This window comes from Danio rerio, chromosome 5 (genome assembly GCF_049306965.1).
Source record: "Danio rerio strain Tuebingen ecotype United States chromosome 5, GRCz12tu, whole genome shotgun sequence".
Taxonomy (NCBI): Eukaryota; Metazoa; Chordata; class Actinopteri; order Cypriniformes; family Danionidae; genus Danio; species Danio rerio.
The window spans coordinates 56,805,783-56,828,279 of NC_133180.1; the positions used below are offsets into that span (position 1 = coordinate 56,805,783).

The 22,497-nt window shown below is 35.1% G+C and overlaps 1 protein-coding gene across 8 annotated transcripts in view; it reads left to right on the forward strand.

The window, feature by feature from the left end:
- Window positions 1-22,497, forward strand: part of apba1a (amyloid beta (A4) precursor protein-binding, family A, member 1a) — a 104,961-nt gene that overhangs the window by 61,585 nt on the left and 20,879 nt on the right. For 6 of the 8 annotated variants that reach the window (XM_001343336.7, XM_068221523.2, XM_073951434.1 and 3 more), the window contains exons 3-5: window positions 9,164-10,808; window positions 19,599-19,709; window positions 22,237-22,276. In XM_001343336.7, coding sequence (XP_001343372.1) covers window positions 9,231-10,808; window positions 19,599-19,709; window positions 22,237-22,276 — 1,729 coding nt within the window. In that variant the 5' untranslated portion in view covers window positions 9,164-9,230. Of the gene's footprint in view, window positions 1-9,163; window positions 11,760-11,801; window positions 14,172-19,598; window positions 19,710-22,236; window positions 22,277-22,497 lie in introns of those variants that run through there. The other 2 variants (XR_012406356.1, XR_012406355.1) reach the window with 1 other exon arrangement.

Below are 22,497 nucleotides of genomic sequence, written 5' to 3' on the forward strand. Positions count from 1 at the left end.
ATACAGGTTAATCTCCACTGCTTTATGGAGATCTGTTATGTTAATGTACAAAATAAACCTGATTTAACGTTCACAAACCGGGATTGAAGCCTCTTGGTAACACTTTAGAATAACTATCTGTTATGACTAGTCAATAGTCCATTAATAAATTGTTAGTAAATTAGTTATAAATGACTTGTTAAATAAAAGTTAATAGATTGTTAATTATTTATAGCTGCACTTTTAAGATGGCCAGTAGATAACTTACAAGCTGTTAGTTAACACATTATAAACGACTTGTTAACTGTATTTTAATGATTTATAACTATACCTAATAAATTAGTAATCGATCATGAACAAGCTGTTAGTAAATTATTGACTAAAGACTTTTTAAGTGTCAGTTAATAGTTTATGTATGTTATTGGGACGTTATTCTAGTTGCAATTATTCTTCATTTATTAACTGTTAGTAAATGAGGAATAGTTGCAACTTTAGAATAACGTCTCAGTAACATAAACATTATTATAATTTATCTACATTAAGGTAAGCAATTGTAATTAAATGATCTAAAATAATACTTTACTGTGTTTTTGGAAAAATTATTTAATTACAGTAAACAGTTGCTTTGTAATTAATTCTACCAAGTACCGCTCAAGAAACAGAAGGGTGGTGCGTAAGTTTGGCTGGATAATTTTCAATTTCTGCTGTGATTCAATGATTCTGCTTTGTGCACTAAACTCAAATGGCCTGCACAGTCACCTGAACTCAATCCAATAGAGATGTGAGGTGTGCTTGAACTGGAAATTTACATCCTGCATGTGCAGCAGACAAATCTGCAACAACTATGTAATGCTGTTGTGTCAATATGGACCAAGATCTACAGGGAATGTTTCCAACGTCCTATTGAATAAATGCCAGAAATACTTAATGCAATTCAAAAGGCAGATGAGAGCCAATCAGTGGCGGATTTAGTTATGTGCGATCGCCCAGGGCAGCATCAGGGAGACGGTGACTGGGGAAAACGAGCCCCAGTAAAAGCAAAATCTCAAAAGATACCATTTACTTTATGAAAGTATATTGATTTATATTGTTAATCCCAAAATAAAGATGTTAGGGGCCATTCACATTAAGAGTCTTTTGCATGCGCAAGTTTGTTACTCTCTACAGTATGTGTTACTGAAACAATGCCTGTGAAATCAAACTGACGCACGGAGAAAACGATTCTTGTGCGATTCACGTGCTGCTCTGCTCCTGGTTGTTTACAGTCACGCCGATAAAATACACTTGTCTATGTGCTTTGAAACCGAAGTAGCTGGTGCAACTTTTATGCAAAGTTGTCGGCACGCAGCGAGTATGATAAGGCGACAAAACTAAAGTTTACATGATGAAGATCTTATTTTGACCTTGCATGGCTATGGATTAAAAAGATGGGATAATGAGTCAGGGAGGTAAGACTTTCTCGGCCATGAGTCGGGTCAAAGACAACAGATAATTCCATAAAACATATATATTTGTATTCTATAGAATTGTGATTATTATTCATGCTAAACTTTTCTTAAGTGATCTCTGCAAATCACTCCAGTTGTGTCTTTCTTTACATTGTTTTTCAGTTACATTTAGGATTGATTTCTGTTTTTATGTAGAATAATAATTGTATATTAATAATAATATTAGGCGGTATATTGGCCAGTACTGGTTTGCAGCTGGTAGGGCGTCCTTATGGGGTGGTTCGCCCAGGGTGGCATTTAAACTAGAATTGCCACTGGGGCCAATCCAGTGCTATTCGCTAATTTAGGCCAATGATTGCATACTGTATCAGTGGGTGAATCTTGAAAACAAGATAAATGTAGATCAGGATTAGCTGTTGTCTTTTGTGAATTGATTTAATTGTTGCTGCTTGCTAATTGCTTATTTATTGTATTTAGTCATTTATTTTTGTCGACTGGCAAGTTGTTGGAGGCATAATTTAATTTAGTGTTTTGTGACGATATCTCTTTTCTCTACCAGTTTCTTTTCTTATAAGGATGTGTACATATTACTGGCACACAAAACCATGACACTATAGTTATTCTCTCATGTCAACATGCTTTCTGAGAGCAGCAGTAGAGGTCATGCTGATATGTCCTTGTTGGTAAACCACTGTGTAGGAGAGAGAGCTGTGAAAACCTGCTGCTCACACAGACTGAAGACTGTGTGTGTGTAAGAGAGAGAGAGAGAGAGAGAGAGAGAGCGAAAGAACTTGATGGCTGAAAGTGGCATGGTGTTCCTCTGTATCAGCAGTCTTTTTGCCAGCTCCTCTAATATCATAAGTGACCTTCAGCACGTTTTTAGACTGTCTTCTCTTTCTCCTTGTCTCTTTCTAGCACAGGTGAGCTTTCACACTCATGCTGTTTTCAGGCCATGCTGCACATACGACTGATTCCTTCTCAGGGTTATTTTCAAATACTCATTTGCATAAGTTTTTGTAAGCACAGATTTTAGCAGTCTGAACCTAGGTGTGGTTGATATTTGTTGATATTTGTCATCGGAATGAATCAATATCTATTTTTCTTTCTATTGTTGGTTTTAAATAATTGGAATATCCCTGTATAAAACAAAGGTTTAGCACTTAGTGCTAAGCACTGTCACCTCACAGCACAAAGGTTGCTGGTTCGAATCCCGGTCAGTTGGTGATTCTGTGTGGAGTTTGCATATTCTCCCTGTGTTGGTGTGGGTTTCCTCCGGGTGCTCTGTTTCCCCCACAGTCCAAAGACATGTGTTATAGGTGAATTAAATAAGCTAAATTGGCCATAGTGAGTGTGTGTGAATGAGTTTGTATGGATGTTTTCCAGTGCTGGGTTGCAGCTAGAAGGGCATCCGCTGTGTAAAACATATGCTGGATAAGTTGGCAGTTCATTCTGCTGTGGTGACCTCTGATAAATAAAGGGACTAATATCAAGGAAAATGACTGAAAAGCAGATTTTGCCATTTGTCTGTTTGAAACAGTAAACTGTAGTGGGAAGTCATGGGCAACCGTAGCTAGTGATCACATTACAGTTAGTAACATCCGATGTTTTGACAATTATACCACAAATGACAAACTTTTCCAGTATTATTCTGACAAAATCTTTTTTTCTTTTTTTTTTTTAAGTTGTAGAATGTATTATTGTACAGAATATATTTTATCAGCAAATGGCTCAAACATTTTGACATTCCTCCTTCATGATTTTAATATGTTCCTTGATACTTATAGTTACTTATTTTAATTAATACTTAGACTGTCTACTTAGTTAAATCACGTGAATGTCTCTGAATTTCTGAATGTGTTGTCATCTTAAAATCGGAGGAATTAAATGGAAAATTGAATTAGCTACAGGCAGGCAACACAAATATCAATGGACACCATTATTGCACAGTGTTTTGGTGGTACAGTGGTAGAGAGAGCTTAACATGCTGCAATTAAGGAAACTGTGCAATTACAAAAAATGCCAGCAAACTGTGAAAAGATCTTTATCAGTTTAACAGCACATGCACTGCAAATCCTCACAAACGCAAACACATAAAAAAAAAGTGCTGCATTTTTACACAACACAATGGAAATGTTTCAAGGAGACCCTAAAACGTAATGGACCTGGCTATTTAGGTAATGGTTATTTAGGCTAATAGATACTAAAGACACAGAAATCGGGATATTAAAATGAACAAACAAAAAATCCACCTTTCATTTCAAAGATGACCTACGACTTCACTGAGCAATAGTCACGGCACAGCGGCATCCGTAACGTTTTTGGGTCCCTTAAAACATTTCTTTTGTGTTCCGTTCTCTTTGTGTTGTGAGAATGCAGCACTTTAAAAAAATAAAAAATAAAAAAAAACAAAGCAGCACATTTTATTGCTTTGATTGCATTGTGTGAAAATACAGTACTTTTTTGAAAAATGTGTTTGCATTGTGAGGATTTGCAGCACATGTGCTGTCAAACAAATAAATGTATTTTCCTAATTTGCTGGTGTTTTTTTGTAATTGCACATATTTTCTTAAACTGCTGAACATTAAGCTATCAGGTCATCATACAAAACTAATAGGTAAGGTTATAATGAGATTGTTTACTTGCAGTTCTCAGTTGTGGTCCTATCCAAGTGATGCAAATCAAATATTTGCAAATTCTCAAATAAACACTTTTCAAATTTCCAGTTAAATGCTCTGAAGACCGAAATCATCCAATATAATGGGGACATCAACCATACATAAGTACCTGCCATTTTGGTCCTTCTAAAGACAAGCTGTCTAAACAGGATGCATCAAATCAAACTCTGTTTTATTCTTCCTCAACCATAAAGCACTGTTTATTTATTTATTTTTGTTTTTAATTTATTTTATTTTATGCAGATGGTCTGTATAGTATAATATAAAAATATTGCAATGTCAGATTTTTACAATATTGTGCAGCCCTTATCAGGGGTCACCACAGCGGAACGAACTGCCAATTACTCTGGCATCATCTTTTAAGCAGCCGAACACTTATACACTCTCTCATTTATGCACACACACATACACTACAGCCAATTGTATTTACCCACTGTACATATACATGTATTTGGAATGTGGGGGAAACCGGAGCACTTGGAGGAAAACCATGCGAACACGAGGAGAACATGCAAACTCCACACAGAAATGCTATCTGGCCTATAAGTATCTCAAACCAGCGTTCCTATTACTAAAAGTTTGTCACAATTCATTGAACATTATGTGTGCAAGAACAAGAGATGTGCTCTATATCAAATTGCAAAAAAAAAAAAAAAAAAAAAAAACCTGGCATGCTTTAATGCACTGCACACATAATTTATCTTCTTCTTTACATACAAAGTGTATATGTGACCAATTGCTTTGTTATCTGACACTAAAGAAGGTTTTTCTTTGTGTAGAGCAGGTATGGAGAATAAAGCAGTGTAAAAATCAAGTAGCTCAAAGTATATGAGCAATATCACATGAGTAGCAGTGCAATATGGCAATGGTGGAAAGCGTGCATTGGCACAAAGGCTGCGGGCCGAATGTCTTATAGTTTTCCACCAGTGCGATATACAGCCATATCGCACTGCTACTCAGGTGATATTGCGTTTATACAACAGTTTGCCGACATAATCATGTATATATGAGGAACTACTTACGCCATTCATTCACATCTGCAACTGACCATCAGAACAGCAAAAAACACTAAATCACCAGCGTCACTTTAGAGCTAGTGTTTGGATGATTTTCTAGTGTAATGTCTAATGTGATGACAAAACATGTGATTTTGCTCACATTCTATGATCATATGGCCGAATGGCATGAAATGCCATAAGTCTAGAGAGACATTTCCCAGTATTTCTCTGCCGATCACAATAATTAAGCCCAAAAGCCAAAGCAGCACAATCACTCCCAGTGTTGTGTTTGTGATGAAGAAAAACACTAAATGCATGCGGAAATTTCTTCTTATGTTTTTACTGAACTAGTCTGCGGTAACGAAAACAGGAGACTCATTAGAAACAAACAGATGACCAACCAGAAAGTAACTCAGGTTAATACAAAGAGTGGCCAACACAAAATACATACAGTCCTGTATGAATCCCATCTCACACGCAATACACAACAATTACTATGGTATAAATACAGTGCTGCAACATGAAAAGAGAAAGATCAACTAAGAATGTCACTCACCAATTTTATGTTTTGAATCAGCTGTAGTTACAAAATACGCCAATCTTTTTTTCTCTAAGGGCTTATTATGTGGTCTCTGCCGCCATTCTAAAATTATAAATATTTAAATTAGGCACTTTCCCTATGAATAAACTGCATAGTTGCAATCTAAACAACTACATTCTCACTTATATAAGCCTCAAAAGTACATAATGTTGTCCAACAGCTGCACAAGTTTGAGGAGACTCTACGAGTGCTGAATATTGCAGGGCTATCAACTAGATTCGATAACCAGCCAGAAAGAACTTTTGTATAACATGCTTTATAATAGGATAATGTTTTAATGATTAACTAGCAACTACAAAGAGCTCTTCCTTATCCACTACAGGATCAATGAAAGGAGACATTATGATTATTAAGTCAGAAACATGAGTCGATGATCTCTTTTCCGTTTATTTCATTCATTTATTAGAAAAATGAAACCAACTAAACTTATGTAAACACAGTTTAAATTTGTTAGTGTTTTCTAACAGTTAATAGTAAATGTTCTTTCTTTTCAAAGTACATTTATTTAAAGTCAATTTACTTAATTGAGTTGTTAAGTGAAATAAATTACAGCATCAAATTTCTATCAGGTGAATATTAATGGTATTCTGGTTAACTAAGAGCTAGCTTGCACTGGCCTATGGGTTAGTTTGCCAGCATAAGTTGCCTTAGTGACTTAGCTGTAAGTTTGATTTATGGAACATTATTCACCATTTATTTTAAGCCTGACTAACCATAATAGCTTTGTTTTATAGAACAGCCCCCAAGTCACTAAAAACCTAAATATGCAATGATGATTGGTAATCTTTGCTAGAAAGTATGCTTCCACATACTTTAAGGCAGTGCTTAATTTGAGCCGGATCTTGCCCGATCCTGTTCCAGAAAATGTGAGCAGCAAAAATAAATAATGGCATATTGGCCTACCTTAATAATATTTGTATTTTCAAAATATCAAAGAGGCAGTCAAGCATATTATCATTTTTAAAACCATGAGTAAATCTGATAATGATCCTGTTTCAAAGAGATTTCGAGAAGATGAAACTGCACGAATGGATCAGGATAGTGGGAGACAGAAGCAAAACGATCTAAAGCACGAATAGAGATTGTTCATGCGGTAAGTTTGTAGCTACATGTTTTTATTATCCATGACTGACCAATAATATTATTTCGCACAAATATGTTATGTTAGGGTTAGGGCTATGTTCCGGAAAAAAATGAAATTGTTTAGTGGACTTCGGTCATGGTAACTTTTATTATCTGGTTTTGTTTCAGGAATTATGCATTTACAAATTAAGCACTGCTTTAAGGTGACATTGTAGACTTGTGGACAGGAAGCAGTTATCGTCTGACTCTTTAAGATGTGTCTGCTGTGTGCAAAATCAATAATAGTAAACAATTATCCCTCTGGCATCACACTGTTAAGTCTTTCAGTCCGAAGTGTTGATTGATTAGCCTGACTCACCTGTGCCAAGAATATCTTTCTCTCTCTCTCTCTCTCTCTCTCTCTCTCTCTCTCTCTCTCTCTCTCTCTCTCTCTCTCTCTCTCTCTCTCTCTCTCTCTCTCCCTCTCTCTCTCTCTCTCTCTCTCTCTCTCTCTCTCATTTGGATTTCTCCAGGAGGGATGCTGGGTGAGTCAGTTGCATAGAGAGGGGAGGAGTTGAAAGTTTTCACGGTCAGGCATTTGTCTGCAGCCTGAACACACCATCTAATGGGATACAACCGGATACTGCCCAAAATAATCTGTGAAGCAGTGTTTGTGCACTACCTTCGTATAATTGTTTTTTTAAACATCTAACTACAGTATATGGAGTTACTTGTTGAGAAGCAAAGAGAATATATTTAAATGTAGTTACAGCACTTTTGGCAGATTGTCCTTTTCAGGAACAGTATTTTTGTCTTGTATTTTTGTCTTTTTAAAGCAAGGCAATGTTCTAAAATGTTTTTGTGTCTGTTTTTTTATGGTGGGTTTAAAAACTGTTCATTACTATTTATAACCCAAACAATATTATTAAACAAATCAAAAGTTAAAAGCAATTAGCTGTAAAATAATTTAATTTAATTAATTTAGTTTTCCTTCAAGTTAGTCCCTTTATTGATCATGGGTCACCACAGTGAAATGAACCCACGCTAACACAGGGAGAACATGCAAACTCAACTGGCCTCAATTTCCTGACAGACCTTCTTGCTTTGCTGTGACCGTGCTAAGCACTGAGCAACTGTGTCAACCATTTAAAGAATAATAAATAATCAAATTAATTTATGATTATGTAGAAAAATTTAATATCATAATTGCTAATTAATTAAATAGATATACATCCTACTATATATATAAAGCTACTGTGGCCAAAGATAGTTAATACATAGTACATGCAAAGTTAACCTACAGTTATTGAATTTATAGTGTACTTCAACGAAGTCATCTCTATGTAAACAGTAAATTTTTAATTAAGTGAAATTGGAAATTGAACTACACAGTTTGAAAACTAATTTTTATTGACATATATTTAGTTGCTTTAAACAATATATTGAATGTCCCACTTTCCTACTCATAGTTTGACAAATGTTGTGGTTGTTGGAACACAAACTAATTTTGAGACTACTTTTTGGGTGAACAAGCCGAAATAAAACTAATGATATAACAAAATAACAAAAAAATTATCAGAAATTTTGAAAAAATGTCTTGCTCTGTTAAACATCATTTAGGAAGTTTTTGAAAAAGAAAAAACAATCACAGGAGGGTAATAATAATTTTGACTTTTTATACTACATAACTGTATAAATTAGTGCTGTATTTCCCCCCATGGTGATTATTCAGAATTTTGATTAATTCAGAGTTAAATTGATTTCCATTATTATTGGCCACCTTTATAAATTTAACACCTTAGAATTATAAGGTTCTATCTTTCATTTTTGTCAAAATTGAGTTATTGACTTATTCTTAATAAATGACAACTTATTTACATTATGCAATATCGACTTGATGACTCTGATGTGCCTAGAGCAGGGGTGTCCTGGAGGGTCGGTTTCCTGCATAGTTTAGCTCCAACTTCCTTCAACACACCTGCCTAAAAGTTTCTAGTATACCTAGAAAGAGCTTGATTAGCTGGTTCATGTGTGTTTAATTGGGTTTAAAACTAAAATAAGCAGAACACCGGCCCTACAGGACCAAGTTTGGGCACCAAACTTCATTTCATGTTTGTGTACACAAAATCTTTATAATTTATATTGCATTATGTTGATGATTATTAAGCCAACTTCATTTGGTTGAGTACCTCAAAAAGTTTAATAATTTTAATTTGTCATCTTATCCATACTTTTATTTTCTTATTTTTATGCTTGGGTAAAACTTCATTTATGAATACATTTTTATTACATAGTTTGTTTTTGAACACATAAAATGCAAAACTAGACAAATGCACCTTTAATGGATTGCTTCAATAAAAACTGTTGCTGTTTTCAAAGTTTATGTTTATTTTTCTGCAGGTTGTGCTTGAGGGGGCCCTGCTGGGAGAAGTAATGATCTGTATGTAGAACCTACTCTGTTCCAACAATGAGCCACCAGGAGGCACCACATGGCCAGGAGTTGAGAGAGGCAGCTGAGGCAGATCTAGAGCGTAGGGGCCCAGAGGGTCAACAGCCCCCCTCATCCCACCGTAGGCGCCACAATAATGGAGATGGCAGCTCTCGCTCCAATCGCTCCCGAAACCATGGCACAGAGAATAATCACCACCAGTCCCAACATCAGGGAGCCCCACGCTACCGCAGATGTGAGGGATCCAATGGAGGGACGAATCGCACACATGCAGCGAGGAGGCCAGAAGAAGAGGGAGATGCAGAGCAGCAAACCATTCAGCAGCCCATACCAAGACCTGCAGTGACACGCTACCGCAGACAGGGGGACAATGAGGCCAGACTCCGGGCACAGCAACAGAGACAGCGTCAGCGGGAGAGGCAGCAAAGAGATGCAGAGAGAGCCGAGCAGCACAGACTGGAGCAACAACAGCAACTCCTCTCCCCTACGCAAACCATGCTGCCCACCAGAGAACCAGAGGAAGCTGAGGAAGATGAAGGAGATGGCAGCAGTGCTTTGGCCCGATCTGCCAGCACTGAGAGTGGATTCCACAACCACACAGACCGGGCAGAGGGGGATGCAGTCATGGTGCTGGAAGCGGAGCCTGAAGATGAAAACACTTATGGTATCCCACTTCGTCCAGAAGCAGAAGAGTACACTGAGAGTGCAGAGTCAGAGCAACAGCATGGAGGTCCAGCTTATCTTCAACCCCAGTATCCACCTCAGCCACCCCCACTACCTCGAGAGCCCCTACCTAATGCAGAGAGACCTCTTGAAGCAGAGACTCTAAACCCAAACTACTCCAGTTATGTTTACACACAGCCCATGTACCATAATCCCACTGAAGCTGGAGAGGCCCATGAAGGAGGAGCAACAGAAGATGAGCAATATTCTGAGCCCTATGTTGATTACACCCTTCAGGAGCATGTTTATGAAGAAATCACAGACGCTCCCTTGTCCAGAGCTGAGGGACAGACTCCTCAACAACAAAGGCCAGAGTTCAGACTCTTTGAACGTGACTTGTATCAGCAGCAGGAAGCTGTTGGGTCCAGACTCCACCACTATGATGAGCGATCTGACGGAGAGTCAGACAGCCCTGAAAAGGAGGCAGAGTTTGCCCCATACCCCCGCGCAGACAGTTGCGAGCAAGATGAAGATATTGACCAGATTGTGGCAGAGGTCAAGGAGAGTCTGAGCTCACAAAGCCTGGATCGTATTGCCATGGGCTTGAACAAAGATGGGGATAAAGAAGAAGACTGGCCTGAGTCAGAGTCCCATGGTCAATTAAATGACAACAACCCCCTGGAGCCAGTGAGTGAAGGAGAGCTCCCCAGAAGTCCTTCAGAAGACCAAGCTCCAGTCATCAGGAGCAGTCGTGAGAAGAGAGATGCAATTTCACTGGCTATTAAGGACATCAAGGAGGCAATAGAGGAGGTGAAGACAAGGACGGTCCGCTCGCCTTACACACCAGATGAGCCCAAAGAACCTATCTGGGTAATGAGGCAAGACCTGAGTCCTACGGCAGAATCTGACCTACAGCCATCTTTGGGAGCTGATGTGAGTATGAGTATAAAAGATGTTGGATTTTTTGCTGTTGTGTTGTTTTTCATTGGTTTATAGTTTGTAGCTTCAACAGTATTGTTGTTTTTGACGTTATTTTTGTTTTATTTCAGTAGCATAGTCTTCTTGCGGAGTGTCTCTTAAAGGGATTAAATGGCGTGTTTCATGTTTTTCTTTATCTTTAGTGTTATGCATATTTTTGTGTATCGATAAGATCTGCAGACCTTAACAGATGACAATATGAGGTGTGAGGGACAAGTCTTTCAAATGCCCCCAAGTTCCATCATGGATACAGAACAACATTCAATTTTCCTTTTTTTTTGTCACAAAGTACAGCGGAAAGCAGCCCATACAGTCACATATGCTATACATTTTATGGAGGAGTGTAAATACTGCAGTTATGACAGTTACATGTATTCAGATGAAGAATCACGTTAAAATGACAGTTAACATGCATGTATTCTTACACCTTTATTTACACGTTTGCATTACTGAGAGCAGGAAAGAGACAGGCTGCACTAGTAAGCAGTATCTTCCTAATATTGTTTAAATAAAATAAGCAATCAACAAATGAATCTGTCTTGACAGCCTTTACAAGTGAAGGCATTATCTACAGACAATATGAATTCCCAATTAGAAACGAGGGAACCGGAACTGCTAAAATGCGAACTCGTTTCCGGGTTTTTGCATACAAATTTATGTCATGGTTCCTCCACTCTATAACAACTGTTTATGGTCCAACTAATTATATAGAACAGTGGTGCTCAACCCTGTTCCTGGAGATCTACCTTCCTAAGTTCAGCTCCAACCCTGATCAAACACACCTAAGCCAATTAATTAGGACGGCACTTAATAATTACAGGCAGGTGTGTTTGATATGGGTTGCAACCGAAATCTGCAGGAAGGTGGATTTCCAGAAACAGGGTTGATCCCCTGATCTAGAATAACGTTAAAGTGCAATAAAATTGTTTTTACATTTATCACATGTAGATATGTATTTGTGATATATTTACTGTGCTTTGTGGTTAGCATTGTCGCCAAAACAACACGAAAGTCACTGGTTCAAGTCATAACTGGGCCAGGTGGCATATCTGTGTGAAGTTTGCATGTTCTCCCTATGTTCCTCTGGTTGCTCCGGTTTATCCCACAGTCCAAAAACTTGCGGGGAATTGTATGAGAGTGTGTTTGACTGAGAGAGTTTATAGGTGTTGTCCCATCACTGGGCTGCTCAAAACATACAGTTGAAGTCAGAATTAGATTTAGGCTCTGTTCCTAGAATTTTTTTTTTTTCAACTATTTCCCAAATGATGTTTAACAGAGCATGTCATTTTTTGCAGCATGTCAATATTTTTTTTTTCTTCTGGAGAAACTCTTTTTTTTTTGGCTAGAATAAAAGCAGATTTGATTAAAAAAATTTAAGGTTAAAATTATGAGCCCTTTCAAGCTTTATTTTTTGATAGTCTACAGAACAAACCATCCTCATACAATAACTTGCCTTATTACCCCAACCTGCCTAGTTAACCTAATTAACCTAGTTAAGCCTTTAAATGTCGCTTCAAGCTGTATAGAAGTGTCTTGAAAAATATGTAGTAAAATATTATTTACTGTCATCATTGCAAAACAAAAATAAATCAGTTGTTAGAAATGAGTTAATAAATATATTATGTTTAGAAATGTGTTGAAAAAATATTCTCTCTGTTGAACAGAAATTGGGGAAAAAATAAAGAGGGGGAGAGGGCTAATAATTAAGGGGGGTTAATAATTTTGACTTCAACTGTATGGCAGAGCAATTGGTGGTTTATTCTGTTGTTACGACCCCTGATAAATAAGCGACTAAACTGAAGCAGAGTGAGTAATTACACTTTTTAGACATTCATATAGTGACATCAAAAGGTTATATATTAGACATCAAATAGTGATGTTCATGCTGTTAACCAGAGCAAATAGATTAACACATATTTTTATTTGCCAGACTTTTTTAAATGCCTTTATCATGTGCAGCAAATAACAAAAACAGTCTCACATGCAAGTCATTTACAATTGGGTTATTGTTCCCATCAGATGCAACTGGGTGAATTGTACCATTCCTCTCTTCGTGACTTCATCACTCTATCGCTGCTGTTTTCTGGAGAGGACATGCTAGTCTGTCTCATTAATGGTGCCTACCACAGCACCGGACAAATTGCATGTCACTAGAAAATGAAGACTGCTCCTATAGAACAGCTCTCTTTTTCAGTGGTTTTGAGTGCTCATCTGTATTCTGTGAGTGCTACAGTACACATGGCCAGAATGTTTAAATGCAACTGTACTGCTCCTCAGCCACAACAGGCATTTTCTGGACAAAGCCAAGATGAAAAAAAGATGAGCTGTCAATATAAGAAACACAGCAACAATTCCATACTTGTACTCTGACACTCTGCATCATTACTGTTTTTTTTCTTTCCAATATCTAACACAAATATTACTCTCTATGACAGCATAATGAGTAGATGTGACTCATGTGTGACCATTGTTAGTATTAAATTAAATTTATCATCAACAGGCTGATTTGTATGTAAGGTCACAAAACAATTTCACTATTTCTTATAAATGCGTTTATTTTTACCTAATTATCCCAATAACTCCAGTCTGATTTGTTTAGCGATTAATTTTTTGTAATCTGCGGTCATTGGTTCAATGACTCAGTCTGCTGTGATTGGTCGACTGCTTTTTGCTAGAGATGAAAAGAAATGATTACCATGGCTTATCAACATTGTTGAAGTAGCCAGAGTAGAGTATATGTGTAAAGATTGCATTTACGAAACACCCAAACACATTTTTTGACAGTCATGCATGTGTCCCACGCTGCTAAAACACTTATAGGACACATTATTTCACTAAAAAGTAAAAATTTGTTGTTTTTTGCGTTATTTAAACAAATTCGTTTTTCCGAATTGAAAATAAATTTTGAAGCTGCGTCACACTCATGCAATCATTGTGTAAATTCCAGCGTAGAGACTGGATGTCTGTACTGGCAGGTACAACATGACGTCTTTGAGTGTTCATAATTAATTCATGAGAAAGATTTGGTTCGAACTAATCAGCGTGCTCTATTGTGAATGTGGTGCCAATAAGCATGATATAGCTTTGAAGACTGTTACAGTGTACAGATGGCAGAGAGATGCCACGTTGTGTTGCCAACCATAATTAAAACAAGTGCAAGAAGAAGCATTGTTCAGAGACATTGGTCGTCAATGTTGCATTTATTAATGTGCCAAACAAAAGTTTTGTTTGCATTTCATCATGATGAGAGCATAGCTCAAAATATGTTTGTAAGAAACATTTTTTACTTGAGAGCTTTTTGCATCCACTCATCTTCTTAAAAAAAAAAAAGTCAATATAATATAGTCAAGTTAATATCACTACAATATAATAGACCGAAAGATCTGCTGTAAATGCTGCTCTCCGAATGTAAACATGTAAGCACCTTTATCAAACTGTTACTGTGTAGTGTACTGTGTTGGATTTTCGCCACATTTTGCTGTGTTTTGTGACAGGATATACACACATGGCTGTTTGATGCTATTCTCAGCACCTACTGTGTCTCTGCATCTACAGAGAAACGAGGAGGGTTTTTTTTCTTACATTTGACTTACATACTGGTCCATATGAACTGTGCACTGACAAAGTCAAGATCAGTTCCATCTCTGACACTCCGCTAATGTATGAAATTACATAAAAATTATGCTTCTCCAGCCGATCATGGCCTTTAAAATCATTAGCATATTGCTCTATTCTTTAACACAAGCACAAATAATAACAACGACCTAGATTCAGTATTAATTGACATAAGGCAGTAGCAAAAGTTGAACTATTTTGAAAACTGACAACACCACGCCTGTGTAAGAACAGCTGATGGTGGTTATAGCAATGGCAAACTCCCTGGGATCAGGAGCAGAAACAAATTTTAATCAGTAAAGGAAGTGGCACACATTTTCCAAGCTGTTTTAGATGTGATATGTGAACAGCCTCACAAAGAGTTAACCAGAAAGATACAGTACATTCCTTATATATGGAATGTTTGAAATGACAAAAGATTTTAACTCATAAATAATTGACTCTTGAGGAAGTTCTTTTTTCTTGAGAATCAATTGCACTTTCAGATTTAAACCTCAGCTAAGTTGAAGTCAGAATTATTAAAACCCCTGAATTATTAGCCCCCCTGATTATTTTTTCCCGATTTCTGTTTAACGGAGAGAAGATTTTTTCAACACATTTCTAAACATAATAGTTTTAACAACTAACTTCTAATAACTGATTTATTTTTATCTTTGCCATGATGAAGTAAATAATATTTTACTAAATATTTCACTAGACACTTCTATACAGATTAAAATGACATTTAAAGGCTTAACTAGATTAGGTTAACTAGGTTAGGGTAATACTGTAAGGCAAGTTTTTGTATAACCTTTGTTTTGGTTTGTTCTGTAGACTATAGGAAAAAAATTGCTTGAAGGGGTTAATAAATTTGACCTTAAAATGATTTTTGAAACAAAACAAATAAGGCTTTCTCCAGAGGTAAAAATAGTAGGCCTATTAGGCATACTATGAAAATTTCATTACTCTGTTAAACATTCATTCATTAATCCCTTAACTAATCCCTTAATTAATTAATGGCTTAATCCCTTTATTGATCCCTTTATTAATCTGGGGTCACAACTTGTTCAGCATATGTTTTGCGCAGTGGATGTCTTTCCAGCTGCAACCCATTACTGGGAAACATTCATACACATTCATTCACACACATACACTATGGACATCTTAGCCTAGCCTAGCTAGTTGCTCCATCTTTGAGGAGATTTTAGCTGAATCCAGCACTGAACTGGAAGAGATTCTGGAAGCTGTTTTGTCAAATCATTTCTATGTATTTTATAATACTCTGTAACATAATTAATATTGAGCTCTAAGGACTTCAGTCTTTGGGTTGTGTCATTTGGAAGCCCAAATACAGAAACAGAGAAGCTCTGTGGAAACAGGAGGATGGCATTTCTCCCTCTGCTGTAACGTTACAGGGCCTCTGGCCACGGCCCCTAGCTGCGCAGTGTAGGTGCGCGGTAAACGAACCTTTGTGATTTCACAAGGGGTGGAAGTATTTTTTGTAGTCCGCAAAATTCGTTCATTGTAGGCTTTGCTAAGCTAACTTTGTAAAAACCAAGCTCTCCCTTTGCATTGAACTTTGAGCATTTTACATTCAGAGGTGTTGTTTATGTTCACACAGCTACATTACACATCAACTAAAGTTTAAAATATGATATTGAAGTGGACCACCCTATTAATTAATTATATATTTTTTTGTCTGGACAGTGTTCAAGGGGCACAAGACCTCATTTGTAGGTATTCTTTGGGATCAAATGCGTTAGGCTGTCTAATGAGAGAGAACAAATCCTTGTGGATTCAGGAAAGAATTGCACTTAACTGAAAAATATGACACAAGCCACTACCCATTATGCTCGAGCTTTTAAATGATTGTCCTGATGAAACATTTTCAGGGTTAATGTAAAGCATATTATCTATGTATACCTCACCAATATATTTGTAAGTTATATTGTGTTATTTTAATGTTTTGCATATACTATTAGTAAGTATTAGTGTTTTTCAAAGAAAAAAATAATTTTTATTTTTTTCTGTGATTTTGCTTGTTATCAATAATGTTCAATATGCACTTAATCCAGTGTTATTTTTACTCTCTTTGTAGGAGTGAGATGAAATATTTGGTTAGAAGTTATTTTGCTCTGAAGAATTTGCTGTGCATCACATTGTGTATCAAAAAGTGTACTTTACATGAGATTTATGAGTTAAAGGGTTACGTTATTTTTCTATGGGATATTATGAAAGCAACAAACAATAAACAAGTCCAATAACCTTGATTCAATAACTTGTCAGTACAGTATTGCCTAATTTTATTGATTTAACGTTATTGAATTTGCCAAAGTATAAAAAAAACTGATGATCTTTATATAAAAAATCTATTTAGCAACATGAAAAATGTAGGAATTTATTTATTTGGGAATTTGCCTTTTTTTCATCCTAGACTAAGGTGTAGGAAGTTGAAAGCATAATGTTACAGGAAAAAAAGTACTTTTTGAATGTTAACTATGAACTTCAGCAACTACAATTGCGGTTGGGCTTAAATGGGTTAAAAGCATATACTGCCACCTGCTGCACTTCATCGTTACGACAGTTGACTTAAATTAACCAGTACATTAAATTAACATGTAAGCATGTATGAGTAAAGAAAAAACATGGATTTTTTTTTTTACTAAATATTTTATAAAGATGATTCTGAAAGTTGACGCTTTTGCTTAACATGTAAAATTGATCAATATGAATGAGGGGTCTCATTGTATAAATGTATTTGTAAACTGTATCCAATTTGAATTTTGTTGCTTGGCTCATTTTCTCAGAGATGGGTTGCGGCTGGAAGGGCATCCGCTGCGTAAAAACTTGCTGGATAAGTTGGCGGTTCATTCCGCTGTGGCAACCCCGGATTAATAATGGGACTAAGCCGACAAGAAAATGAATGAATGAATGAATGCTTGGCTCATTTTTTAATCATCAAAAGCTCATTGTTCTCCCAACAAACAACTGTCTGTCACATAAGTTCCATTAATTGCTAGGCCCCAAGTATTTCAATTAATTGATATTATATTGATGAGAAGGCATGAGACGATAACCATTTTTAACGATTACTGCTGTTTGAAAAAGTCAAGGTTTTAAAACTGCAAAAAAAATTCTCTTATACCGTTCTTAAGGTATATGTAAGTGTTTTTATTTTTTGTTTGTTTGTGAAAAAACTATTTTTTTTACACGTTTAATTATTTTATATATTTTATGGTGACAGTATTTCCAGCAAAAAAAGAACCTTTAAATCAAAAGCTACTGGTCAGCCCATGATTCAGCAAACAACTGAGAAACAAATTTGCTTACTTGCGGTATTTTTTATTTGTTAATGTCTTGCTAGTGAAAAGTTGTTGTAAAAAGTTTTAAAAGTTTGTTGTCGCTTATAAACCAACATCCTGTGTGGTTATGTACCTGAACAGTGCAGTGGAGACTGGAAGTTACTTACTATATATAGAAAAAAAAAGAAAGATATCCAAAGATGCCTTTTCAAGTTGAAAAGAAATCTGTTTTGTAAACTAATTAAGATAGCAGGTCAATGATTAAATTAATTTATTGTACCTGACATGTTTACTGTTCCAAAATATTTAAAATGTTTCTTAAAATATAATATAGTATGTTCAATAGAGGAAAAAAGCTTTGTTTTTTTTTACCCAGGAGGACATTTGTGAGCAGCAATTACAATACCTTCATATCATGATACCATGATATTTTTATCCGAGGGTTTCATACTGTCAGAATCTTATAGAGGCCCATGCCTATTAATGAGTAACTTGGTGAATTTTTCTCAACATAATGAAGTACAAATAATTCCATTAGCAACCTCAAGTAACATCCTACAGATTTTCAAAATTATGATAGCATTCAACCACAAATAATATTCAAAAGATTAAGAAAGTCTGTTATTTTTCTCCTTGCTACAATATGATTTATTTAGTGCAGTCAAGAGTAATAGCAGTAAATAATTCAGCAAGGCTCATATAACACTTACATACAACGCTTCTTCCCCAGCCCTTTACTACTACATAACATTACCACTTTTAAAGTCTATGATTTATCTGACATCTATTTTATACAATATATACACTTATAGATTATGTACATTTCTGGATGGGATTATTAAAAGTCATGTGACACTACTGTAAGTGACTGTTAGAAACTAAGTCCGTTATTACTGCTTATTCCACTTGTCATTTTTTTTTATTTTTCTATTTTTAAAAGAAAGAAGCATTTCCAAGTTATCTCTGGTGTAGTGTAGATTGTTCATTGTGTCAGAAACAGTTTTCCAGGTAGCCATGTAACAGGATCAGTGTTGACCTCTGTTGTCTGGTGCCATTGTGAATTTATCAACGTGAGTTTAATGAGAGAGCAAGACGCTTGTCTGTTCTCTTCTCTCATCCTCTGGTTCAAAGAGCAACACTTGCTGTAAACACTTGATTTGAGTGGATCGTGAGGAAGAACATTTTTCACTGCAGCTTTTGATATGGAAAATTTCTGGATGTATCAGGTAGATTGTCAGCATGGTGATGAGGTGAGGAGCTCATGGGTTACTGCGTAAATGGTTTCTCTTTCTGTAATTCACATAAGTTTATTCAATTGGGTATAGTAATGAAGTACACATGTATTTATAGTTATATGGGCTTGCAAATAAAGCATTACAATGCAATTCCATTCTTCACATCCGATGATGTTGTGGTGGACTGCAGTATTTATACATTCTGACAAACAGATTCTAATTATTATTATTTTACCTTGGTATTTATTTAGGATATGAGTCACTCATTTTCTAGTATTTTACATTTCAGATAGATTTAAGAGGCCAATATGAGATATTTTACTTTTCATTGCTTTAGGAAGTGTTATCTGTTTTGTTGTTTGCCTTGACCTGGTGCCTGAATCTACCTGACTAACTATTATTGTCAGTCACATTTGTGTATGTTTTTTAATTAATTTATCTGTTTCTTGTCTCTTTATTCTATCTCATTGCTTTGCTTTTAAAATGCTAAAAAAATCTCAAGATGTAGCTGTATTTATTATTTTTTTTGTAATTGATTAGAATTTTGGTACTTTAGAGAGTCTTTAAAAAAAATTGTAACTTGCAGTTTTAATGAATGTGCGTATTTTGTCCAGTCTCCAGGATCAGGCTCCACCTCCCCTCAAGGGGCAGAATCATCCAGCCATCAAATGATGTCACAGGAGGGGAGTGACAGCTTTGAGTCTCCATCTCCAGCTGGTAAAGAGGTAGGAGGCAAAAAATCTACTTCTGACACTGTTAAAAAAAAACAATACAAACATGTTACAAACCACAGCAAATTATCTAGGACTCTGTTATAATAGGTTCTTAAAAAAAGTTTTTTTAGAGCTTATAAATGTGGCTTCAAACTGTCTATAATAGATGTCGAATTGGACATTCTAGATTGACTCATTTGTATTTGTTGAATAACAAAGCACCCCTTAAATGTAATTACTGGCAGGCTGCTCTTACTATGAAACATTTTGTTGGAATGTGAAAGTTTGAATACCATTAGACAATTTTTTTTTATAAGGAAAGTACTTTGATGGACATTTTTAATAAAGTATCACCCGGTGAAAAAATTAACTTTGAATATATTTCTGTGTGAATTTTATTTATTTATAACCTATATATAATATATATTATTGTAATATGAATTAGTTTTTATCATGTAATATTATATGTCTTCATTTTGCCACAAAAGCCATAAGTTGCTGATGTGACTATAATAAATAAAAATAAATAAATATAAATGTAGCTTTGTCATCATTGGCACCCAGATCTTCACACACACAGAACGAGTAGCATGTACTCTCAAATGTAATTTTTATTACTTTTACTAGTCGATTACAATCATTCGCTGATAAATTGGTGTATATTGGTACTATATTTTTTTATATAGCATCAAATATAATATTTTCAATTTTATCAAATTTAAAAATTATATACAGTTGAAGTCAGAATTATTAGCCCCTCTAAATTATTAGCGCCCCTGTTTAATTTTTTTTCTCCAATTTCTGTTTAACGGAGGGAAGATTGTTTTAACACATTTCTAAACATAATAGTTTTAATAACTCATTTCTAATAACTGATTTATTTTATCTTTAAAATTTTTTTATTTATTTACTGCCATGATGACAGTAAATAATATTTCACTAGATACTTCTATACAGCTTAAAGTGACATTTAAAGGCTTAACTAGGTTAATTAGGTTAACTAGGCAGGTTAGGGTAATTAGGCAAGTTATTTTATAATAATAGTTTGTTATGTAGACTATCGAAACAAAAATTAGCTAAAAGGGGCCAATAATTTTGTCCCAAAAATGTTTTTTAAAAAAATGAAAACTGCTTTTATTTTAGCCGAAATAAAACAAATAAGACTTTCTCCAGAAGAAAAAATGTTATCAGACATACTGTGAAAATGTCCTTGCTCTGTAATCATTATTTGTGAAATATTTAAAAAAGAAAAAAAAATCAAAGGGGGCTAATAATTCTGACTTATATATATATATATATATATATATATATATATATATATATATATATATATATATATATATATATATATATATATATATATATATATATATATATATTGTATACAGGTATACAACAGGTTGACAACATAAAAACAAAAGAGTAAAAAAAAAAAAAATCAAACACAGAAACAGAGAGTCTTAAACCCCCGTTTGTATGAGGAACTACTTTCTTCCATCATTTATTCACATCTGCAGCTGGTCAGAACAGCAAAAAATTTTGCTACTTCACCAACATCACTTTAGAGCTTGTATTTGAATGATTCTTTAGCATAATATCTAAAGTTATGACACAACAGGTGATTTTGCTCACATTTTAAGATTATAATGCTGTACAGCATGAAATGCCATCAGTCTACAGGGATTTCTGAGCATTTCTCTGTTACAATCAGGATTTTACAGTAATTGACCTTGAAAAAGCCAAAGCAAAGCAACCACTACCAGATTACTATGGTATAAATACAGCACAACATACAAAAGAGAAAGATCTACTTAAAGTGTCATTTTCCTGTGCTGTAATGATTTGTTCAGCTGTAGTTTTAAAACTAAGCTGAGGAAATGCTGTTTTTCTTCCCTAAGGACTTATTATGCAGTCTCTGTCGCCATATTGTGGCGAAATAACTACATTCTTATCTAAAAAAAAACCTAAATAGTACAATATGTTGCTCTACAGCAGCAATATAAGTCAAACTGTAGTGACTGGATTGATTTGCTGTCACTCTGTGTGGGGGGAGTAATACATACAGTAGAGTGAATACATAGTGAGGAGGCTGTACAAATAGTGATAATGCAGAATATTGCACGGCTGTCAGCCAATTAGATTTGAGAATAATAATAATAATAATAATAATAATAATAATAATCATTATTATTATTATTATTATTATTATTATTATTAACAATTATAATAATTATAATTAACATATATATATATATATATATACATATGTATACACAAACATACATGTAATGTACCGGTTAGCCACAATAGATAGAATGTGATAGTCAACATATGCCATGCCCAAATATAACAACCCATGCTTATTCTTGATATGTGATTCTGGTCAACTAAAAACTTTTTTAAACTTATGTATAAATATGTTTTAGTGGTTTTGAGGAAATGTAGCCATAATCATTAAATAAGGATGACCTTAGGTAGAAAGATTAAATGTTAAAGAATGCTTTATGTAACCATTTGTGTTCTTGGTTTGTGTGTGCAGTCAAGAAGAAGTCTTGCTTCATTCCCAACATATGTGGAAGGTAAGACTGCTTATAATTCCCTTGGTAACACTTTAAAATAACTATACACTATTAATTTTTAATTTATTAAGCATTAGCAAATAATAAATTATTTGTTTAGCATAACCTCTACATTATAAGACATCAGTAACAGTTCATTAATACACCTACAAATGATGTATTCTTGACTTTAAGCACATTTATAAACTTTGTAATAATTGTACTTTCATACTTTGTTACTG